General features: G+C 40.2%; 1 protein-coding gene across 2 annotated transcripts in view; it reads left to right on the top strand.

Annotated features, from left to right (window-relative positions):
• The first annotated feature begins 1,421 nt into the window (after positions 1–1,421).
• The window catches only part of DNAH11 (dynein axonemal heavy chain 11), a 371,336-nt gene continuing 350,411 nt past the window's right edge, over positions 1,422–22,346 (top strand). The window contains exons 1-6 of one of the 2 annotated variants that reach the window (XM_070369750.1): positions 1,422–2,012; positions 3,288–3,431; positions 11,770–11,966; positions 12,182–12,380; positions 13,124–13,223; positions 16,151–16,362. In XM_070369750.1, the coding sequence (XP_070225851.1) occupies positions 1,677–2,012; positions 3,288–3,431; positions 11,770–11,966; positions 12,182–12,380; positions 13,124–13,223; positions 16,151–16,362 (1,188 nt within the window). In that variant the 5' untranslated portion in view covers positions 1,422–1,676. The remainder of the gene's footprint in view (positions 2,013–3,287; positions 3,432–11,769; positions 11,967–12,181; positions 12,381–13,123; positions 13,224–16,150; positions 16,363–22,346) is intronic. The other variant, XM_070369751.1, reaches the window with a different exon arrangement.

The raw sequence follows: 22,346 nt of genomic DNA, 5'->3' as shown, positions 1-22,346 counted from the left end.
GTAGGACAGTAAGGAGTACTGTATCTAATCTAACAACCTTATTTCAACAGTCTCTGCTGCCTGTGAATCTTTTTTTCTTTGATTCTCCTGGAACCAACTTTACCATTTTTTCAATTTTCTCATTAATAAGTTAAGACATCTTTGATGTGTTTTCATTCTGTAAGTTACACTTGTACCTTTTTGAAAAGTGTAGTTAAATAGCATTATGAGTTCAAATTTTCTACTGAATTTTAAAGTGGTTTTCCACTTGAATTTAATTCAACTCTTTTATTTACAGAATTCCTGTTTCCCTGTGGTAGAGGATGCAAAGGTAGAAGAACATAGGGATGAGAGGAAAGACTAAGAAGCATCATACAATATTTTCAGTAATTTCTAGGCTTTCTTAGTAGCTACTGGGTACCCTAAGGATTGCCCTGGCCAGTAGAAAGCAGCTGTGAAGTTTGAAGTCATTGTAAAGACTTTCCAGGAGCCTGTGTGCATTCAAGATTCTGATGATACAACTAGAAAAACCTACAGTGGTTATCAGACACAGCAGATATCCTGAAGAAGAAAAAAAAAAAACCGTTGAGGCACCAAGTCTGGCTGGAAACAACCTATTTATCAATGGATTATTAAGAGCAACATTCACTCATATTTCCTTGGGAAACACGAAGTTTGAAGTTTTTATTTTGAAATGAACAATTAACAAATGGAAAGGACTAAAAAAGGTTTAACTCAAGGACTGCCTCTCAAAATTCTGGCTCCTTCACTCTTAACAAATGTCATTAACAAACTGTACTGAAATCCCATTTCAACATCAGGGAGACTGCTACTAATCTGGAACTTTTCTCCTGTGACCTTTTACTCTTGGACTGAATAATAATTATATATTTCAGAGCACTTTGACATTTCCAAAGAGCGTCATTCATTCTTTCACTGTGTGTATTAACATCCCTGTAAGTGGCAGGTGAAGTTTGGAATCAGGATTTTGAATACCTAGATCTTGGGATTCCCACAACTAAGAAAGCTGAATTGCATGTTGGTTCTTTTCTGGAATCACCTAACCACTGAGGGCAAGGTGAATTTAAAGCCCTGGGCTCAAGACATGAATCCATCATCTCCTTGTTGCTTAGTCACTTTGAGACTTATTTCTTTGCTCATTAGATAAGCTGACCAATTGAAGCCCTGCCTTTCCAGGTATTAAAATAATCAAGAGGATGGACTTAGCATGGTGTTCAGCACACGGCAGCATTGCTCAAAACACAGCAATTAATCAATACTGGACTCCCTCCCTGGGAGCCCCCACGGAGATGTCCTGTATGCCAGGGAGCCAGAAGGCAGCGGAGAGGCCACCGAGTGGCTCACACCGGTGGAGGGCAAGCCCCTCCCCTGCGGAAAGCCGCTCTGCTTGGTGCTCTCTCCGCCCTCAGCGGGCCGGGGCGGGGACGCCGTTCCCTTGGAAACGGGACGCACTGCTAAAGACCCTCCAGAACTCCGTCCCGCTGCGCTGTAGCTCCGAGAGCAGACGCGGGAGGCCAAGTGGGAGCAGGTGTGGGACAAGCGGCCGCGCTCGCAGTGATCGCTGGAGGAGGTGGGCGCCTCCCGGGGCGCGCGTGTGGAGGTGGCCCAGCCTACCCGGGGCTGGGGAGGGACGCGCACGACGAGCCGGCCGGTCCCGCGCCTACTCGACATACTGGATGGCAGCCCAGGTGGCAGCCCGAGAAGCTCCGATTCTTCGCCTCGCCCCGGGCGCCGGCCCGGAGGCGGCGGGCCTGGTGGAATTGGAGGAGGAAGACGAAGACGAGGAGGTGGCGGCGGCCAGGAGAGCGCGGAGTTTTGCCCAGGACGCGCGGGTGCGCTTCGTCGGCTGCCGCCTGGAGCAGTTACTGGGCCTCCCGGAAGAGAAATGGAGCCAGCATTTGGAGAGTGAAGACAACCGGCAGGTTCTGGGGGAGTTTCTGGAGAGCCCCAGCCCAGCCTGCTGCCTTCTGTTCAGCGTCACCACTGAGGGGCAGCTCGAGGCGTCCCAACAGGTAAGTGGTGAGGGGACCCGGCCACACCTCGCGTCCTGCCTGACGGACACCCGGACGGGACTGGCCAGTCGCACCTCCTTGGGTTCCTTCGGGACATGTATTAGGGCTCTTTAAAATAAATAACTTATATCAAGTGCCTGCCCCCGGAGTCCACAGAATCCCCCAGGTGCGTCCACTCTGCTGTTGAGCGGCTGTTGGTTAGTTTTCTAGAAGGTCAGCCTTTGAGCCTGCAAAAACCGCGCGTTCTTTAGCTGCCTGGTTGTTAGGCGCAAGGTGAATTCTCTCTGCCAGATAACTTTACTTTAAATCGTTCTTGGATCACTCTGGAGCCACAAGTGGTGTTTGGTAGAGCCCAAAAAGCTTGTCATGGCTCAGGCTGCCTGTCAACCACACTTCATCTCAGGGAATAATATTGATACTTAGTCTTAAAAAAAAAAAAAAGAATTGCCAGCAGTCTGCGCTCAGGACAGTGCTTCTTTTCCCTATTTCAATTTGACTTCTAGTACACTTGAACGTTAACGAGTTCAGTATTTGTACTTCTACGAATACAGCATTTGTACTTCTAGAGTACAAATTGGAGCCAGATTTATAGTCTTGAGATGCTTTGCTGTTAACGTAATGTGGTACCATCATCGCTAGATGTGGTCGATTATAATGGAATCCCAGAGAAGAAAAAAATAACTGGAGTTTTACCTTAGAGTTTTACGAGTTCCGAATTTTGTTTGTTTTGCTACTCTCCTGGTTTAGTTTTTAAAAGTGTCAGAGTAGACAAAGAGAACGCTGTAGTATTAGGTTAAATAGTCATGATACCTGAAGAAATGACTTGGTAGTCATGAAAATGCTAGAATATCTTGATTAAACACGTCTGTTTTTTTGCTCTGAGGATAGTAATCAAATGTAACCTCTTGGTCTTTATCTCAGTTGGGCTTATTTGTAACAGGAAAAGGTTATACAAAAGAATAACCTTTGCTCAGATGGAAACATTTCTAATTTCTCCCTGTATTTGTTGTTAATTTTGAGACTTTATAGTATATAAGGATCTTCTGAAAGGTGATATTCCACACCAATAATACTGTGAAATTAGCTTTATAAAAGAACAAAGAAAACTGTATACACTTTACAGAGCAGTGGAACAATCTTGTTTATAAAGGTAGGCAGGATGCCAGATTTCTTTCTCATGCTTGCAATCCAGTTACAAGTTAGATGTAGTACATCTTGCTTGTTAACATGGAAACTACATTGTAGACTTAAAATAATTATTTGCTCTTGTTTCAGATTCCAAGAGATGTAAAACATAAACTTGTTTATATTGCCAAGAAGACTACTGAAAACATTGGAGTAAATGACTTCTGTCAGATAGTTTTATTTGGAGAGTTACCTGCCTCATCTCTTGGACACGTAACTGCTTTCCTAGACGAGGTACTGGTCTAGCCTTAATATTTTAATATTTAATTTATCTTCATGACACTTGAAATTAATTCAGGATAACTGGCTATTAAAAAGAATGTAGCAGCTGGTCATCTCATTAGCCAGGTGGATGGAAAATGATAGCATTTAGACTGTTCCTGAAATGAGCTGATACTGATGCTGACATTCAACAGGTGGTAATTTGTAGGATCATCCTTTACCTCTTTCTTTCTAAATAATGAAAGGAAATTAAAAAGCATCTGAAATAGGCTTCTGCACTTAGCTAAAGTATTAAACTTCCTGTTCAGAGTAAAGATAGATATACACTTTGAAAAAGTGTGTTATCAGTTTTTAAGATTCCTGTTTGTTTCTAAGTGCACTCGTGTGAGATAATGGAAAAAAATAACAGAAACAAAGTATTAGGAATGAGTGCCTTGAAATTCCTTTTCTCTCCCCTTCAACCAGAGAACTCCTCTCCAAACCCATGTTACTGGCGCTCTAATGTTCCTAAGAACCATTTAGGGATTTTGGTAAAGGCAAACTGATGCGGTAGGTCTGTAGTGGAGCTGATGCTGTTTGTTCACAAACCAGCTTTGAGGAATAAGATACAAAATGACTGAATTTGGAAGAGCCAGAGCAGTGGTTTTCAAAGTTTGCTGGATTAGCATCACCTGGGGAGCTAATGTAACTCTGCCCAGGTGACACATAATACCAATTAAATAAGAATGTCTTGGGTGGGAGCCAGGCTGCAGTAGTGGTAAAAGATTCTCAGGTGATTCTGTGTCTGTGTGGGGTTGTGTTAATCACTCAGTCGTGTTCAACTCTTTTCGAGCCCCCATGGACTGTAAAAGGCTCCTTTGTCCATGGAATTCTCCAGGCAAGAATATTGGAGTAGGTTGTCATTCCCTTCTCCAGGGGATTTTCCCGACTGAGGAATCCAACCCAGGTTGCCGGCATTGCCGGTGGATTCCGGCGGATTCTTTACCATCTGAGCTACCGGGGAAGTCCAGGTGATTCTAATGCACACCAAACTGGGGGGAAACTGGGTTAGTATCATTAAACTAGGTCTCAGTAATCAAAACAGTCTTGCCAAGACCGATATTTAATGTAGGAGTAATTGCCAACGTACGTATTTATTACTGAAGATTTATCAGCCTCCGTCTTTCACACCTCTTCTACTTCCTGAGGCTCTTCTGCTTTCTTCTTGAGAAGTATTTTCTTTCCGTCTCTGGATTAGCTAGGGCTTCTCTCCCCCAACTTTACTTCTACCATGGTTTCTCTCTATTGAGTTTCTATAGTGTTAGTTGATTTCCAGAAGACACTAGGAAGAGAGTTTTCTATCTTAAGCACTTGAGACAGTTTTTGTTATGTCACAGGTGTTCAGGAGATTTTTACTGAACTGAATCTGATGAAAGGGTTTCACATGGAGTGTAAATAACCTTTGGTCATGGGAATCCAGGCTGCCATCAACTGGACTTAGAAGTGCAAAGCTAAAAAAAAAAAAAAAGTGCAAAGCTGCACTCCTTATTGGAATGCTTTCTCTACCATCTATGACAAAAGATATAAAACCCTTTCCAGTTTCTCTGACCTTTCTCTGCATAGCCCTCTGAGAAGTTCAAGTGAAAGAGTAAACTGTCCGTGAGTATATCTATAGAAAACAAAAAACATTCAGAACCTCATGGGTGTAGCTGGTTTGGGAAGATTCTAATTTATTTAAATATGCTTGAGGATATGAGCATTGGGACGAAAAAAGTGAGGACTTCACACTTGTCCCTTGGGTTTCTTTGTGGACAAAACTTAAATTCGGAATGAAGGGGCCCTAAGGCCTGACCAGAGTCCAAATTCTCTGTGGTCTGACCTCCCTGTGACCTCTCGACTCATTTCAATTGCTAACTCCTGGCCTCCTTGGGGTGGTTCCTTAATTATTTCAGGCACACTGTTGCCCTGGGGCCTTTGCTCTTGCTGTTTCTTCCTCTTCCCCAGAATCCACTCAGCCAACCCATTCATGTCTTAAGTCTTTTTGCTCAAATATCTCTTGTTTATGAAGCCGCCCTCCAGCTAAACAAGGATCTTTGAAGGGCCTGGACCTAGGGTCAGGCAAGTGAGGCCCCCAGCTCAAGAGGAGAACTTCCAGGGAGGTGAGGAGAAACAAAAACAACTCATTAATCAAGATGAATAATAGTTTAAGGCAGTTTTTGTGTGTTTTGTTTTTTTCTTTGGCTGCACCACAAGACTTAAAAAATCTTAGTTCCCTGAGCAGGGATTGAACTCAGGTGCTAGCAGTGAAAGCATGGAGTCTTAACCACTGAGTACCGGGGGATTCCCTAAGGCAATGTTTTAAAAAATCAAAATTAACGCAAGTAAATAACTTTAAAAATAGGATCACTAACAGTGCCGTGCCAAGTCATGTTGGAGCCTAAGGCAAAACGTCAGTAACACTCGTCTTTATTAAAAAATGTCTATTTTGTTTATCAGTTTTGGATTAATTTTTATTTAAAATTTTAAAATATGATTCATCTTATTGAGCTGTTGAGCTTTCCTGGTAACTCAGGGGTGAAGAATCCACCTGGAATGTAGGAGACTAAGGTTCTATCCCTGGGTTGGGAAGATCCCCTGGAGAAGGAAATGGCAACCCTTTCCAGTATTCTTGCCTGGAAAACCCCATGAAAAAGAGGAGGCTGGCAGGCTCTAGTCCATGAGGTCGCAGATTCGGACACAATTTAGTGACTAAACAACAAATCAAGTTGTTGCTGTTTGTGGGGTTCTTTTGTGGCCTCTTATTTTTTGTTCCATGGTGACTGCCTTACTTGCCTTACCCTCATCGCAGCTCTTAATCTTTCCTCACTGTGTGCTTGTGTACTCAGGCATATCTAAGTCTCTGCGAGCCCATGGGCCATAGCCTGCCAGGCTCCTATTCTCCAGGCAAGAATACTGGAGTGGGTTGCCATTTCTTTCTCTAGGGAATCTTCCCAACCCAGGAACTGAACCCACGAGTCTTGTGTCTTCTGTATTGGCAGGCTGGTTCTTTACCAGTTGAGCCACCAGGGATGAGTCCCAAACCCCCAAGTTCTGCTTGACACATAGTAACAGTTAAGTAAGTACTTGCTAAATGAACAAAAGTTAAATAAGGGCTAAAGATATCCTCTTCTAAGAGACAAAACAATGGAGCTTCAAGGTATTTTTATAGAGGAAAAGCATTTGGTGTATGACCTCTGATCAGATCAGATCAGATCGGTCGCTCAGTTGTGTCCGACTCTTTGCAACCCCATGAATCGCAGCACGCCAGGCCTCCCTGTCCATCACCAACTCCCGGAGTTCATGTCCATTGAGTCAGTGATGCCATCCAGCCATCTCATCCTCTGTCGTCCCCTTCTCCTCCTGCCCCCAATCCCTCCCAGCATCAGAGTCTTTTCCAATGAGTCAACTCTTCACATGAGGTGGCCAAAGTACTGGAGTTTCAGCTTTAGCATCATTCCCTCCAAAGAAATCCCAGGGCTGATCTCCTTCAGAATGGACTGGTTGGATCTCCTTGCAGTCCAAGGGACTGTCAAGAGTCTTCTCCAACACCATAGTTCAAAAGCATCAATTCTTCGGCGCTCAGCCTTCTTCACAGTCCAACTCTCACATCCATACATGACCACAGGAAAAACCATAGCCTTGACTAGACGGACCTTTGTTGGCAAAGTAATGTCTCTGCTTTTGAATATGCTATCCAAGTTGGTCATAACTTTCCTTCCAAGGAGTAAGCGTCTTTTAATTTCATGGCTGCAGTCACCATCTGCAATGATTTTGGAGCCCAGAAAAATAAAGTCTGACACTGTTTCCACTGTTTCCCCATCTATTTCCCATGAAGTGATGGGACCGGATGCCATGATCTTTGTTTTCTGAATGTTGAGCTTTAAGCCAACTTTTTCACTCTCCACTTTCACTTTCATCAAGAGGCTTTTGAGTTCCTCTTCACTTTCTGCCATAAGAGTGGTATCATCTCCGTATCTGAGGTTATTGATATTTCTCCTGGCAATCTTGATTCTAGCTTGTGTTTCTTCCAGTCCAGTGTTTCTCATGATGTACTCTGCATATAAGTTAAATAAACAGGAATCTTCCATTTGAATTTTTTTGACATTTATGACAACCGTGGGCCTATTACCATACAAATTCCCAAGTGTCCCTTTGGGCTTTTCACTTGGAATTTGTATGCTAACAAGCCCACAGTTGTCATTTGTTCCTTTAGTCAATACTTGTTTAATATCTACTTGGTACCACTGACAGGACATACCTGGCAGTTAGTGATGACATTTCTGCCCTCAGAAAGCATGCAGTCTAACTAGGGAGGCAGACAGCTGAACAAACAGGGATACAGCGTGGTGGGCATTGTGGTTTCAGCAGGATGCTGCATCATCTTACAGAGTTGTCAGGGAAGGTAGGAAGTCTCAATAGGTTACAGGTCTTGATTTGCCTGAGTTGGTTCCAGTCTCCTCTGTTATAGATCGTATGACATCTGCTAATTCTTATTGTTTTTACTCTCAAAAGCATCCACGGTTGTATGGTAAATTATTTATTGAAGGTAAATCATTGTAAATTATTTGATAAATTGTTTGTTGAAGGACAAGGAGCAGTAACTAGGTATGGAGAAGGGAGGAAGTAAGAAGCAGTGCAAAGGCCCAAAGGTGAGGAAATGGAGATTGCATTTTTAAAAACAAAGTACATTACTGCAGTTAGATTGGGGAAGAGCTGGAGGGTGGTGAGGAATAAAGCTGGAAAGGCTGATTAGAAAACTTAACACCCTGCAACTTTTTCATCCAGGTGTTGCCACCAAGGCCAGTTGTCAAACCCGCATCCATGTATTTATTTTTGAAAGATGATGGTGGTTATGCGTGTTCTCTGAAGGTTTTTATTAGGACAGATTTCATTTAAAAGTTTGAAATCAAATGGGCCATTGCATTCTAAACTAATTAACTACTGTCTTTCTGGGTACTTTCTGGTACACAAGAAGAAAAACATTTAATGAAAGGATTGGTGAATTGGTGACTCAATCAAGGACCAAAGAGGGACTATGTTACTGAAGTAGTGATTGGATTGAAAAGTGTTGAGGGAATTTTCCAGTGTTGTTGTTCTTACACTGGAGTAAAATAAAGGGATGGACCAGGTGTTTAAACAGGAGATGAGAAAAAGTCATTTATGACTTCATATTTATTTTTTTCTCATTTCATGACCTAATATACTCTCATTTATGTTCAATGTTGTATAGTCTTTGAAGTTCGACACAGATATACACTGATAAACAGTAATTTATGTTGATATGCTAGGCTCTCCCAGAATTCTCTTCCCAGCCCTGATCTCTCTCCTGAACTTTAACCTTGGACTTCCACTGCCCACGTTAGATCTGAAATGTCTATTACACTTGCTGTGAAATAGACATCTCAGATCTAATGTGTGCAAAATTTTACTCCTGATCTACTGTTCAATATTATCATGTGTCCCTATATGCTATTATTTTAACTATATTATATAATTTAGCAAAAGTATTAAAAATGTCATGCAGTTATTTCTTTAAGTATTATGTTGACCCATATCTTGAAAGAAACAATAACTGTAAATGTTTCTCAAGCCAGAATGAAAAGTATGATTTGGTTCTTGCAATCAGTATCTGGACCACATTCCTATATATTTCAATTTAAGAAGTCTAGCAGAGGCCTAGGCTTCTGTATTTTGAAATTATTGACCAGGTAATACTCTCTACTGATTTAAGAACTGTTGTTAAAAGGAAGATGCCATGTTTCAAAAAAGGACAAAGTGAGTAAAGAGAATGCTGCTGCTGCTAAGTTGCCTCAGTCGTGTCTGACTCTGTGTGACCCCATAGACGGCAGCCCACCAGGCTCCGCTGTCCTGGGATTCTCCAGGCAAGAACACTGGAGTGGGTTGCCATTTCCTTCTCCAGTACATGAAAGTGAAAAGTGAAAGTGAAGTCGCTCAGTCATGTCCAACTCTTCACTACCCCATGGACTGCAGCCCACCAGGCTCCTCCGTCCATGGGATTTGCCAGGCAAGAGTAAAGGAGTGGGTTGCCATTGAGAATGCCAGCAGAGACTTTTTTACATGTATTGTATATCCGCTAGTAAACACGTCCAAATTATTTTGGTTCAGAGAAAGTTTGGGGATTTTTCTTATAAAGCATAAAACCTAGACAAAAAACTTCCAGCTAAAAACAAAACCCCAGATTAATTGAATTCCTTTGTATATGCTTGTTGCTAACGAGGTTTATTTTCACTACAGAGCACATCCCAGGTCAACTTGTTTGAAATGATGTTCATGGAGATACTCGAGCCCTCTGCTTAACTGCTCTACAAAGCATGTGGCTCAGAATTGCGTAACAGTTTTATCTATAGCTTATGACACAAATACTTAATTTTAAAAGAAGTTGGTCTTGTCACAGAACAGTAAATAGAGTGAAAGTTTGAAACAGTAAACTGGAAATGTTGAAGAACCAGAATTATCCCTATCCCTGACTTTTAGAAAAGCTGTTGATACTGGGAATTTAATCTAGAAAGCAGTTGTTCAGTGGGTCAGTGCATGGGCAGCCCAGCAAGCCTAAGTCTTCAGTCTCGTTTCCAAAGCTCTTCATGCCCCGCCCCTGCTTTCCTCACAGGGCCTCTCCTTAGGGGTGCTGGCTCCAGTTTCAGGCAGGCCAGACTGGAACTTTCTCAGAAGCCATGTACTCCTTTAGCCTTCAGTGGTTTTGCATCCGTGTTCAGCCCTACTCGTTCATCTTTAAGATTTAAACCAAGTATCAACTTTCCTGGCGAGTCTTCCCTAATACCCCTCCCAGTCAGAGATGGGTGTTTTTCCCGTGTTTTCCACACGACAGGAAAATGTGCCTCTCATGGCAGTTCTGACCGACAGAGCTCAACACACTAGTATTTTTTTTGTTTTTATTGAAGTATAGTTGATTTATAGTGTTGTATTAGTTTCTGCTATAGAGCAAATTCAGATATATAGAGAGAGCAAGATTCAGATATATACATTCTTTCCCATTATGGTTTATCTCAGGATATTGAGTGTAGTTCCCTGTGCTGTACAGTAGGACTTAATTGCTTATGCATCCTTTATGTAATAGTTGACATCTGCTGGTCTCTGGCTCCCAGTACCTTCTTCCCCAGCCCTCCTCCCCCTTGGCAACCACAAGTCTGTTCTCTGCCTGGGAGTCTATTTCTGTTTCATACATAAGTTGGTTTGCCTTGTATTTTGGATTCCACATATAAGTAATACTATATGGCATTTGTCTTTCTCTTTCTGACTTAATTCACTTAGTATGATAATCTCTAGGTCCATTCATGTTGCAAATGGCTTTATTTCATTCTTTTCTATGGCTGAGTAGCATTCCATTGTATATACACATCTTCTTTATCCATTCATCTGTGGATGGGCATTTAGATTGTTGCCACTGAAAGACACACTATTTCTTACTAATCTCCTAGCTCAAGAAGTGGTGGGTACAAAGCAGGAAAATATAATACAATTTGGAAATATTTGTTTTATCCCCATTGGAAAATGAAATGAATTTTCAGTTTGTTTGTAGTTAACTAGAAGATTGTGTTCTCAAAATCAACTTTAAAAAGGAAGGGTGTTTTCTAAGCATTTTAGCTAATGGAAAATTTATGGTTAACACTGAAAGTCTAGACAGATTGTGTCAGAAAAAAATGTTTACAATTAGTACATATTGGAAAAGAGTGAGGAAGCAAGAGACTAACTTCACTAACTCAACAAACTATAATTACTTAACATATGCTGTACTTTGGGAACACAAAAAATAATTTTGGAGGTTTCCCACACATATAGTTTCATTGATATTCCCACCTTAATGGTGGAAGGAGTTCCAAAAAAGGTTCATATAATTTAATAAATATCTTTCTATTAAAATTTAATCCACTGGGATGGCCCTCAGAGTTGGACAAGATGAATTTGCTTTTGCCATGTGATTCAAGAAGATTTTTTCCATTAGTACACCTGCCAATGTGTTCAATTTGCATTAAGAAAGCAGTTTACTTACTTGACATGATTTTGCTTATTTCATACAGGATCTGAGTTACTGGGAGCCTCCATAAATGTTTGATAAATATGTAAATGAATGAGCAAGCAGTATAGTACTTCCACTTTGAAAGAATTTGTCTAATTGATTAAGTCTAAATGGTCACTGACTTTGTCATCTGTAGATTTGATGTCACAGGAGGACATTATGAAGTTGAAATTGAGTGGTTTAGTTTCTGATCTTGTGTAACAAGAAAATCTTTGAAGGAATACGTTGTCTGTAAATTAATTAATTTTTCTGCTTAAAATGTTTTTCTTTCTCTAGATTTTAGTGCCAATTATTTCTAATAAGAACAACCATAAATCCTGGTCATGCTTTATTTCACAAGACATGGAACATCATATAGAAGTCTTGAAAAGTAAAATGCATATTTTTAGGGGCAAAATGTTGAGAAGAACTCTTCTACCAATTCCCACTATTGCAGGAAACATTGACCTGGATCAGAAATATTCAGAGACCAAGTACGTAATGATACAGTTTACACAAGATGTCAAAATGGAGACGTGATATACCTACTTAATATCACACCCCTGTAACACCCCCGTGTTAGCAATATTTTTAAAATATTATTGTAATGACAGCATATTTTAAAAATAAAAAAAACATTAAAATACTAAGTCCTGTCCTTAGTCGGATGAAATGATTCATTTTTGTATTATATTATTAATCATTTCAGTGTTTGCAGACTGGAGCCAAATGAAAGGAGAGTACTCCACGCAATTGAATCAGTGGTTATTAAATGGTCACATCAAATCCAAGAAATCATAGAGAAAGATTCAGTGCAGCCTTTGCTAAATGGTCTTCACTCAAATCCTCAAACTGAACTGGATTTCTGGATGATGAGAAGAGAGAACCTATCATGCATTTATGATCAAGTAAGTAGAGAGCCCTAGAAATTGCTTGTCAATTGAATTAGCAAAGTCACTTGTTGAATTTGATGCCCCAAACCAGTGATTTCCAATAACTTTAAAGGTTTAACACACTGTCTTTGAATGACTTACTCAATTCTTACTGCAAAATTCTCTATAGTATGCATTCTTAAAATTAATGGGTATTAAAGGTGAACTTGCCTTTTTGAAAATATTTTGACAGCATGTGAGTAATTGGAAACACTTTGTGGCATAGGAAGTGTAGTTCCCAAGGGAAATGTTGAAGATTTTTGTGATTTAATTAATCTAGTTGATATAATTGATTTGGGAAAGGAGTAGGCTTTGCTTAGTGGAGAGATGCAACTTTGGAAGAACTAACTGGTTCCTCTGCTAGTGTTTGCCTTAGAAGTTTATTCAGTTTAATGTTCTAAAAACTAAGACATTCATTCACTTGTTCACCTATCTCTTAGAGATTTTTTGGAAACAGATTTTATATGAAAATTTATCTTACATATATAATAAAATGTAATTTAGGTTTTTAAAAAAGTCAAAGACCTATAAATGTAAAATAAAATACAAGCTTAAGGAAAAAATGTTAATTTTAAAAATTATTTTCAACGTGAAACCAGGTACATCTTTGAGTATTAAATACTGTGTGTATTGTGCATTAATGGAATATAATTTAAATATTTTTTGCAGAATGCATTTATTTAGTCATTAATCTAGGTATTATATATATTTCAATTTAGCTTCAGACTCCTATTGTCCTCAAAATGGTTAAGATCCTGAAAAATAAGCAAAGCAGCTATTTTCCAACATTGAAAGACATTTTCATGGCTGTGAAAAATGGTAAGACTTGTGTTCCTTGGCCTGGATCAGTGGTCCCTCCTGATCTGACTCCTGCCTGTTTGCTCAGCCTCCTACCCTTAGTATGCTCATGAAATGATTGCACTTGACTCTCCTAATGGTAAATCCATCTTAATCGTCTGCGGTTTATTCTTCAGCTCTTAGTAAACCATTTAAGTACTTACTAAAGAGGATCTAGAGTGAACTTTCAGTGAGAGTGCCTGTGTGGAGGGGAAAGGCTTTTGGTATTTATCAGCAAGTCATTGAATGCCCAGCATGGAGATTTTCTAATCAACAGTTGGGTTGCAATTAGTCCAGTTATTCATCAGTAGAATCTCCGAATTTGCTTAAGTTCCACCATTTATTTAACTCCTAAGAATGCAAAATCATCATTGAAGATTTAACACACAGAGAGGAGGGTTTGTTTGTTGAGTTTCCAACAGATAATACAAGCACATTGTTTAAAGCCAGAAATTAAAAGATGGTATTTATAATTTAAAATATAAAAGTGCAAATTCTCCTTATCTTTTCAGTACCCAGTTTCAGTCTCAACCAGTAACCCTCTCCATAGTTTTTTTTATTTCTGTTCATGTTTCTTTAGGCATGTGTAAGCAAATATGGATATGACCCATGATTCTAAAGTTTTAAATGATAAAATTGTAAGATAGCATGGCTCAATAGCTGGGTTTTGTTTTGTTTTTTTGGCTATGTGCACATCTTGTGGGATGTTAGTTCCCAGACCAGAGACTGAATCCGGACCCCCGGCAGTGAAAGCACAGAGTCCTAACCTCCAGACCACCAGGGAACTCCTGATTTTGTTTCTGACATTAGAAAATTATTTTTAAATTTTTAATGTGTAATACATGGAAGGTTAGAAAATACTTAACATTTACTTTGAGAAAGTTATGCTAACTCTTTAGGCTTTTCTCCATAAACTGTTGTCTTAAGGCCTCTTTTCAAACAGGGAGTTAGATCTGAGTTTCTGCCCCAGATTCACTCAGTACAGCTTTTTGCTGAGTCTCTGGTTTCCATTGGCCAAATTGGCATATTAAAACTTTGTTTGCAAATTGTTGCAAAGATTGAAACACTGTTTTGCAACCTTGTCACCACTGACACTTTGGGGAGGATAATTCTTTGTTGTGGGGAACCGCCCTAAGCATTGCAGCCTATTTAGCAGCATTGCTGGAGTCTACCCACTACCCCCATGCCCATTATGACAAAAAAACGTAAGACATTGCTAGATGACCTTCAGTGGGGAAGACCTCCCCTGGCTGAGAACCACTGGACTGAAGATTTAATACATAGTGTACAAAGTACCAGGCTTCCCTGGTGGCTCAGTGGTAAAGTGTCCGCCTGCCAATGCAGGAAATACAGGGGACATGGGTTCGATTCCTGGTTTGGAAAGATCTCCCGGGAAAGGATATGGCAATCCAGTATTCCTGCCTGGGAGATCCCATGGACAGAGGAGCCTGGGTGGGCTACAGTCCATGGGGCGGTTAAAGAGTCTGACATGACTTAGCAACTAAACAAGTACAAAGTACTAGGCACACAGTAAGTGTACCCTCCATTAATAGAAGCTGCTGCTGGTGTTTTCTGTTAGTAAGATTTAACATTTTCTTTGGATACAAGGTCTGCAGGAATAAATCCCAGGGATCCTTGGAGCCTTATGAGTATACAGCCTAGAGATTCAGGGGAAAAAACACTTTGAGTACAGCAAGTGGCCCAAAGCCATTGTTAGTTAGAGTTAGAAGATTTACTGGAGGCTCTGTAAAGTCACTAGATAGGCTTATCACATTTTAAGGGCACTTTACCTATTACATGCAGTTATTTGATTTTGAAATTAATATTGAAAACACATTCATTTCAGAACATAAGTGCAACTGGGACAAAAATGGTTCCTGGACCCTCTCTTTCTTCCCAGGTCTTTATTATTAGATGGACAGATATATGAGTTACTTGTCAAGTAGAGTAGTACGGGTGGGTAGATATCTGATTCTGACAGCCAAAAAAAAAAAAAAAAAGTGTAGCAGGTTATTTTGTTTTTAATCTCTTACAGGAGTATTTTGTACTGTAAGAAAACAAGAATTTAGTTTCCTTCATATCCTACTTTCATAGGAGATGCCTTTCAGTTAAGCAAAAGTATTTGTAGCCTCAGGAGTAAAATGGAGTCTGATGGAAATCTATTTAGGGCCGTCAGAAGGGCCAGTTTTAAGAGAAAATTTGAATTAGATTAAGCAGTAATTAATAATAGTTAACTATTTAAATTTTTTTCATATAGCTTTAAAAAATATACCTTATTCCTACCATGCTTAACAATTTTTTAAAATTTATTTTTAATTGAAGGATAATTGCTTTACAGTGTTTTGTTGGTTTCTACCAAACATCAATATGATACGTTTAACAATTTTAAATTTGAGATAAAATTCACATAACATTTTTAAAGAGTGCAGTTCAGTGGCATTTAGTGTATTCACAGTATCCTGTAACTATTGCCTCTGTGTCTAGAATATTTTCATCACCCATGCTTAAAAATTTCAATAGTTACATTTTGAATAATAATGTGATAGAAAAATTTTCAGTCCTTGTATAAGTTACTCTCATAGGATAAAAGAATGAAACAATAAATGATTAAATTGTGCTGGTAGCAAGTACCTAGGAGGAATTAACATTCTGCTGATGAAGCTTGTGAGTCTTCAGTCACAATTTACTTGTGCTGTAAGGGTGAATATGCCCGGGCTCTTTTGAAGGGTTCTTACAGCCAGACAATATGTGAAGCTTTTCCTAACCTGTCATGTGTCAATTGTAGGATAAATAATCTAAAAAGAGGCAACATTTAAGTATAACCATGTTGTTTTGCATTGTTGTCTTGAACTTGTGAAGTGAATTTAGATAGAAGAGACTGCCTCACATTAATGGTGGTTTCTTTTCAGCTCTGCTCGAAGCCCAAGATGTGGAACTTTACCTGAGACCCCTGAGGAGACACATTCAGTGTCTGCAGGAGACGGAATTCCCACAGACCGGTGTATTAATTGCCCCGTTATTTCATACCATCTGTCTGATCTGGAGTCATTCCAAGTTTTATAATACCCCTGCTCGGGTCATAGTTTTATTGCAAGAGTTTTGTAATCTCTTCATTGACCAGGTATGTAGCATGAAAAAATAGAGTCAATGAGAATTATTGCCATGTGGTAGGTTTTATTGGGGTTTCTCTGGTGGCTCTCTGCCTGCAATGCAGGAGACCCGGATTTGATCCCTGGGTTGGGAAGATCCCCTGGAGAAGGGAATGGCAACCCACTCCAGTGTTCTTGCCTGGAGAATCCCATGGACAGAGGAGCCTGGCAGGCTATAGTCCATGGGGTTGCAAAGAGTCAGACACAACTGAGCAAAACTATCGCTTTCACTTTTCAAGTTTTATTAGATCAATGAGGAATGAATAAATCCAGTTAGAGATAAATTTATTCCTCTTTTTTCAGAGAGGACTTTTATGGTAACAAAGGCCAGGTGATTTTCTATCCTAAATGGCAAAGGAGCTCTAGAAATAACTTAAATACGATCACAGGACAGGTTGTTAGTGGATTCTGTTTTGTTTAATACCCTCCTTTTCTTCAGAGATTTAAGATAGCTTCTAATACAAGGTGCACATGTGTAGTACTTTCTTTGTATCTTACCTTTTGGTTTCCATGGAAACGCAGGCTGAGGGAGGACTTTTGGAAAGTAGAGAACTGGGTAGAAGCAAGAATGATCCTCAAAAAAAGTAGTCAAATTAAAAAAATAGTAGTCGAATTAAAAATTTGATTCATGGGTAATCTTTAAAAATCTCTTGCTTATAATTGTTTCTCTACTCTTTACATTATAAAATACTTTAAAAAATTAGACTGCTTCCTCATCCAGTGGAAAGTGGTAATTCCTCTTGTGTCCATAGTATCAGAGAGCATTTCGTAATTTCAGAGCTAAAAGATACTAGAAGGGTATATCCTAGTGATTCTCTAAGGGGTGTGTGTGTGTGTGTGTGTGTGTGTGTGTGCGCGCGCGCGCGCGCCTGCTTTAATTGCTATAACAGAATCCCACAGGTTGGGTGGCTTCATTTTCAGAAATTGCTTTCTCACAGTTTTGGGGGCTGGGAGACCAGTCCAGGTTCCTGCATTTGTGTATTCTGGCCAGTGTTCTTTCTGGCTTGCAGATAGCTGCCTTCTCTCTGTGCCCTCATGTGGTGGAGAGAAAGATCTTCCTCCTCCTCTTACAAAACCACAGTCCTATCAGATAGGGGTCCACCCTCCTGTCCTCATTTAACCTGAATTACCTGCTGAAGACTCCATCTCTGGGTAGTCACATTGGTGGTTAGGGCTCCAACACAGGCACTGTTTCAGAGGGGACGGCACAGTTCAGTCCACAGCAGGGTCTGTATCAGGGTGTGGGTCTGAACCCCTAAGGGGTTTTTGTAAAATGGATGCCAGAGAATCAGAATCTGTGCATGTGGCTTAGCCTTTGTGTTGCTAAGACCGCCCCTTATGAGAGTCGCATCACTTCTACCTGTAACTGGCAAACTGGAACAGAAAGAAGGGCCTAAGTTCACATTAACTGGAAAGTCTAAGTGTGCAAAGACTTGGGGATTAGCATTCTCCAGGAGAATCAGATGATAATTTCAAAACTCTACTTTGTTCATGTGTGTTAGATTGACTTGATCCTTAGTCTCTCATCCATGTAAATAAGGTGGCTTTTGGTAGCACTAGAGGGATATTCTGCTACTAGAAGAACTTCCCTGGAAAGAGACTGACTTTGTTTTTAGTTCTGGACCGATGGGTTTTATGATGGACAGGGAATCCTGGCGTGCTGCAGTCCACTGGCTCACAAAGAGCTGGACACGACTGAGTGACTGAACTGAACTGAAAGCATTTTATTTTCTCTCCTGGAGCAATCCTGTGGCCAGGAAGATAGGATATTTTAGACAGATCTGGATCACTAGCTCAGGGAAGGGTGGACAACTATGATTGACCTAAATAAATCCCCAATCTAGTTTAATGCTTCTCACGTCATGACTCATATTGAAAATTAAAAAATTTTGTTGCACAGTGGGGTAAATTGGAGGAAATTGGGAACCCTGAGAATCTGCTCATGGTCAAGGCAAGCAGCTCAGAGCTTCTGCTGCCCCAGGCCCCAGCTCTTTGCTGTCCTAAGCATCCAAGAGAGGGATGTTGTAGGAGAAACTGGCTGGGGAACTGGGTTCCCTTCCAATCGCTGATAACTTTTTCAGATGAATTAACTGAAACTTGAAAGATATCATTTGCTCAATTTCCTTGAGAGTTTAGGGGGACAAATTAAAGTACAGGTCTTCTGACCTGCAGTTTAGAGTTTTGGGAGTATAAGATTGAGTTAGGGGTGTGGGTTCTTCTCTCTGCTTCTGACGAGATAGAATATATGCAAAGTGCTTTGGACTCAGACCAACAAAGATTCAAATTTAATTGAACCATTTTAGAGGAGAAGGGAATGCTACCCATTCCAGTTTTCTTGCCTGGAGAATTCCAGGGACAGAGGAGCCTGGCAGGCTATATAGTCCAGGGGGTCGCAGAAGAGTCAGACATGACTGAGCACACGGTGGAGTTAAATCACTTCTCTGAGCCTCAGTTTCTGCCCTTGTAAGTGCCTAGTTCATGGGCTGTTGTAAGGATCCAAGGAGAGAACCTAAATGAAATGCTCAGTGCAACATGTAATAGAAATCAGTAAAAGTTCCACTAGTTGCAGCTCTTGATTGGAGATGATGGGTCACTTCCTCGCTATATTTTAGTGTCTCCTCTGGCTTCATTCTATTTCTGATTCTCTGTTGTGCAAACTCCGTTTTGCCCTTTTGTTAAGTGAGTGCACTGGGCCCTAATGGACATAGCTCATGTGAAAGGCTTTGATCCCTACTGTGGTTTTAACAACCATGATCACAGCTTCTCCCAAACCCCTTTTGAGGATCCTCATCTCATTTTGAGAATGATCCAAACTTTTACTGCAAAGCCCTGTTAGTGTAGAAACCTCAAAGATTGTCCTTCATTTTTATAGATGGCTTGCAGAGAGCCCTGGTTACCTGTAAGCCTGTTAACCTATTATCCCTGGCCCCTGGTCAGTGTCCGTGGTCAAAGTTTGCCAAACTCCTGAGGAAATAACCTTGCTTCCCTTGTTCCTTAGTTACTCTTCCTGGCTTATGTCCAAAGGTTTAGTTGACCCAATTTCCTAGATTCTCCAAGTAGACTTTGTAGTAAATCTGTCCCAACATGTAAGGAATCAAAAGTGGGCAGTGAGTAAACTTTCATGCCTGGGTTCTCTGAAGAGCTAACCTCTGCAGTGCCCATTACCACCTCCAGTTGTTTGTTGTCCAGCTGATTTTTAATGCCTTTTTAATGCACAGTGTGTATGTGCACAGCCGGTCAGCCGTGTGCGACTTTCTGCAACCCCATGGACTGTAGCCCATAGGCTCCTCTGTCCGCGACATTTCCCAGGCGAGAATACTGGAATGGGTTGCCATTTTCTCCACCAGGGGATCCTCCCAACCCAGGGGTCACACCTGTGTCTCCTGTGACTCTGGCATCGGCAGGTGGACTCTTTACTACTGTACCACCTGGAAAGCCCCAGCAGGCACTGTATAGTTTCTTTTATTTGCCAGAATTCTTCTAAGCCCTTCACAAAAATCTATGAATTTAATCTTCTAGTGGCACTATGATATAGGTACTATTTGTTAGTAGATCCAGCTTATATTTAAAAAAAAAAAATAGTCCAGAAAGTCCAGAGTCCAAAGAAAGTCCAAAGTCCAGAAAGGAGAAATAGCATGCCCAAGGTCATCCAGCTTGTAAGAAAGAGCTCTTACCCATTATGTTATGCTCCACAGTTTAAAATAATTTTTATTTCTAATTAGCATGTGATATGTGTATACTAGTGATATCTGTAAAGTATTGTATGACATTTATAATAATGGAAGTAGTCCTATAATTCCATCCCTCTCAAATTCAGCATTAAAAGAATTTTCCTTCCTCTAAAACTTAATACATTTTATCATATAATTTTTTTACTATCTTCTTGAAAAGTTAATTTATTTTTATTGGATATGTAGATTGCTTCCAGCCACTTGAATTATAAGCAATATGTAGACAACAACTTTATACAAAAATCCTTTTTCCTTAACTTGGCTAATCAGCTTAATATAAATTCCTGATATTGATTAAGGGGTATAATCTTTTCATGACTCTTGAACAATATTTGATATATACAAATTATTTTAAAAGGTTTATGTTAATTGCATTGCTATTATTATGTGTAACAAGTTTTGCTATAATTCACCAGCTTTTAGCATTACCATTTTTTATAAATTTGCTGTTATGTGTGGGTATAGAATTATACCATGTTCTTTTAATTTTGTACTTTGCCCAGTTTGTGTGGTTATACATTTTATGTGTCTTTTATAATCTCCTTACCTAGTTTTTATGTACTTTGTTTCTGTGAATCTATAGACTTCAGTGTGTTTATGAAACATTGGAACCCTTGAACCCTTAGCTTATTATCAGAAGTCATAAGCTGGCATTCTGTTGACTGTGTTTGGCCAGTGGATCAATGCAGTATTTTTATTTTGCATAGCATTTTGGAATTTTTATTTTAAAAAATGTTGCTAATGCTTAATTAGGTCTTGTTTAAATTCCAGCATTCTAGCCTCCACTGAAAAGTCAGGTTTCGCTACATTGCTTCTTCCATCCCCATTGACACAGTCAGCTGCTAGAGCTTCAGCTACCGCCTTTAGATGGGCCATGTGCTGTGCAGGTGACCTTGGTCTCCACCATCCACTGTTGTTCCTGATCTGCTTCACTCATTTTCCTTGTCTGCCTGATCTTTCTAGGCATTCCAGGCAGGGTCAGAAATCCTTTGTTACTTTAAAAGCAAATGTGTTTCTCTTTACTTGTTTTCTAACAGTGACTGTTAACCTAGTCATTTAGGCCAGACATATAAAAAGGCATCATGTGACCACCTTGGATAATGGCACACTTTGGATAATGGCACAGTAATGGTGTCTTATATTAGTGCCTTGCTTTTCTTCCATGGTTACCAAACTGTGCTTCCTGTTCGTTGTGAGTCATTACCACTCTAGGCCCCCCACTCTGTTCTACAGCTTACTTAGTGTCTCTCTTGGGGATATTCTCATTCACAAGATCCTAGATGACAAAGAGTTTAAGTCTCCAAGGTTGAGCTTGGAAAAGGGATGGTAGAATTAAGCAAGAGTCTATAAAGTCACATAAGATGGAAAAGCTGGGAGACAGGCATCAAACTAATACAACATTGTAAATCAACAATACTCCAATGTAAAATAAAAATTAAATTTAAAAAATGCTATCATTGATAAATTCATTAATTGATTGGCTTATTGATAAAATAAACTGGTTAGTCATTTTTTATTTTATAAGGCTTTGGACATGGGACCTGCTGCTGCGTCGCTTCAGTCATGTCCGACTCTGTGTGACCCCGTAGACTGCAGCCCGCCAGGCTCCCCCGTCCCTGGGATTCTCCAGGCAAGAACACTGGAGTGGGTTGCCATTTCCTTCTCCAGTGCATGAAAGTGAAAAGTGAAAGTGAAGTCGCTCAGTCATGTCCAACTCTTAGCGACCCCATGGACTGCAGCCCACCAGGCTCCTCCATCCATGGGATTTGCCAGGCAAGAGAACTGGAGTGGGGTGCCATTGCCTTCTCTGATGGAATCCGTAACCCATACCAATGTGCAGACTCTTACAAAACTCAAATTACTGAGGGATTCCTGGGAATTCTCATCCCTGTTCTGTGCGAAATTTAGCAACCTTTAGGGAGAGGTTAATTTTCCATCCAGCCTGAGTGAGAAATTAGTATAGACTGGGCATCTATAGCCAGAGTTGAAGGAACTTGTCAGTAGGCTTTTTAGGCACTAAGTGAATGATATTCTTACTACTTTAAACATTTATGTCTCAGAGTCTATATTTCTGGTAAAACTGTAGCCACTGCATGTAAAACTATAGCCATTTATAGGAGAAGGAGGATAATACATCTGCATTTGGAAATCATTCCTTCAATTGACTGTGTTGAACCTAATGGCTTTTATTACATTCTCTTTTGAGATCTGTTACAGCTTTCTAA

This window comes from Bos mutus, chromosome 4, assembly GCF_027580195.1.
Source record: "Bos mutus isolate GX-2022 chromosome 4, NWIPB_WYAK_1.1, whole genome shotgun sequence".
NCBI classification, from domain to species: Eukaryota; Metazoa; Chordata; class Mammalia; order Artiodactyla; family Bovidae; genus Bos; species Bos mutus.
Note: the sequence above shows the minus strand (reverse complement) of the source record. Positions and strands in the feature narration are given on the sequence as shown.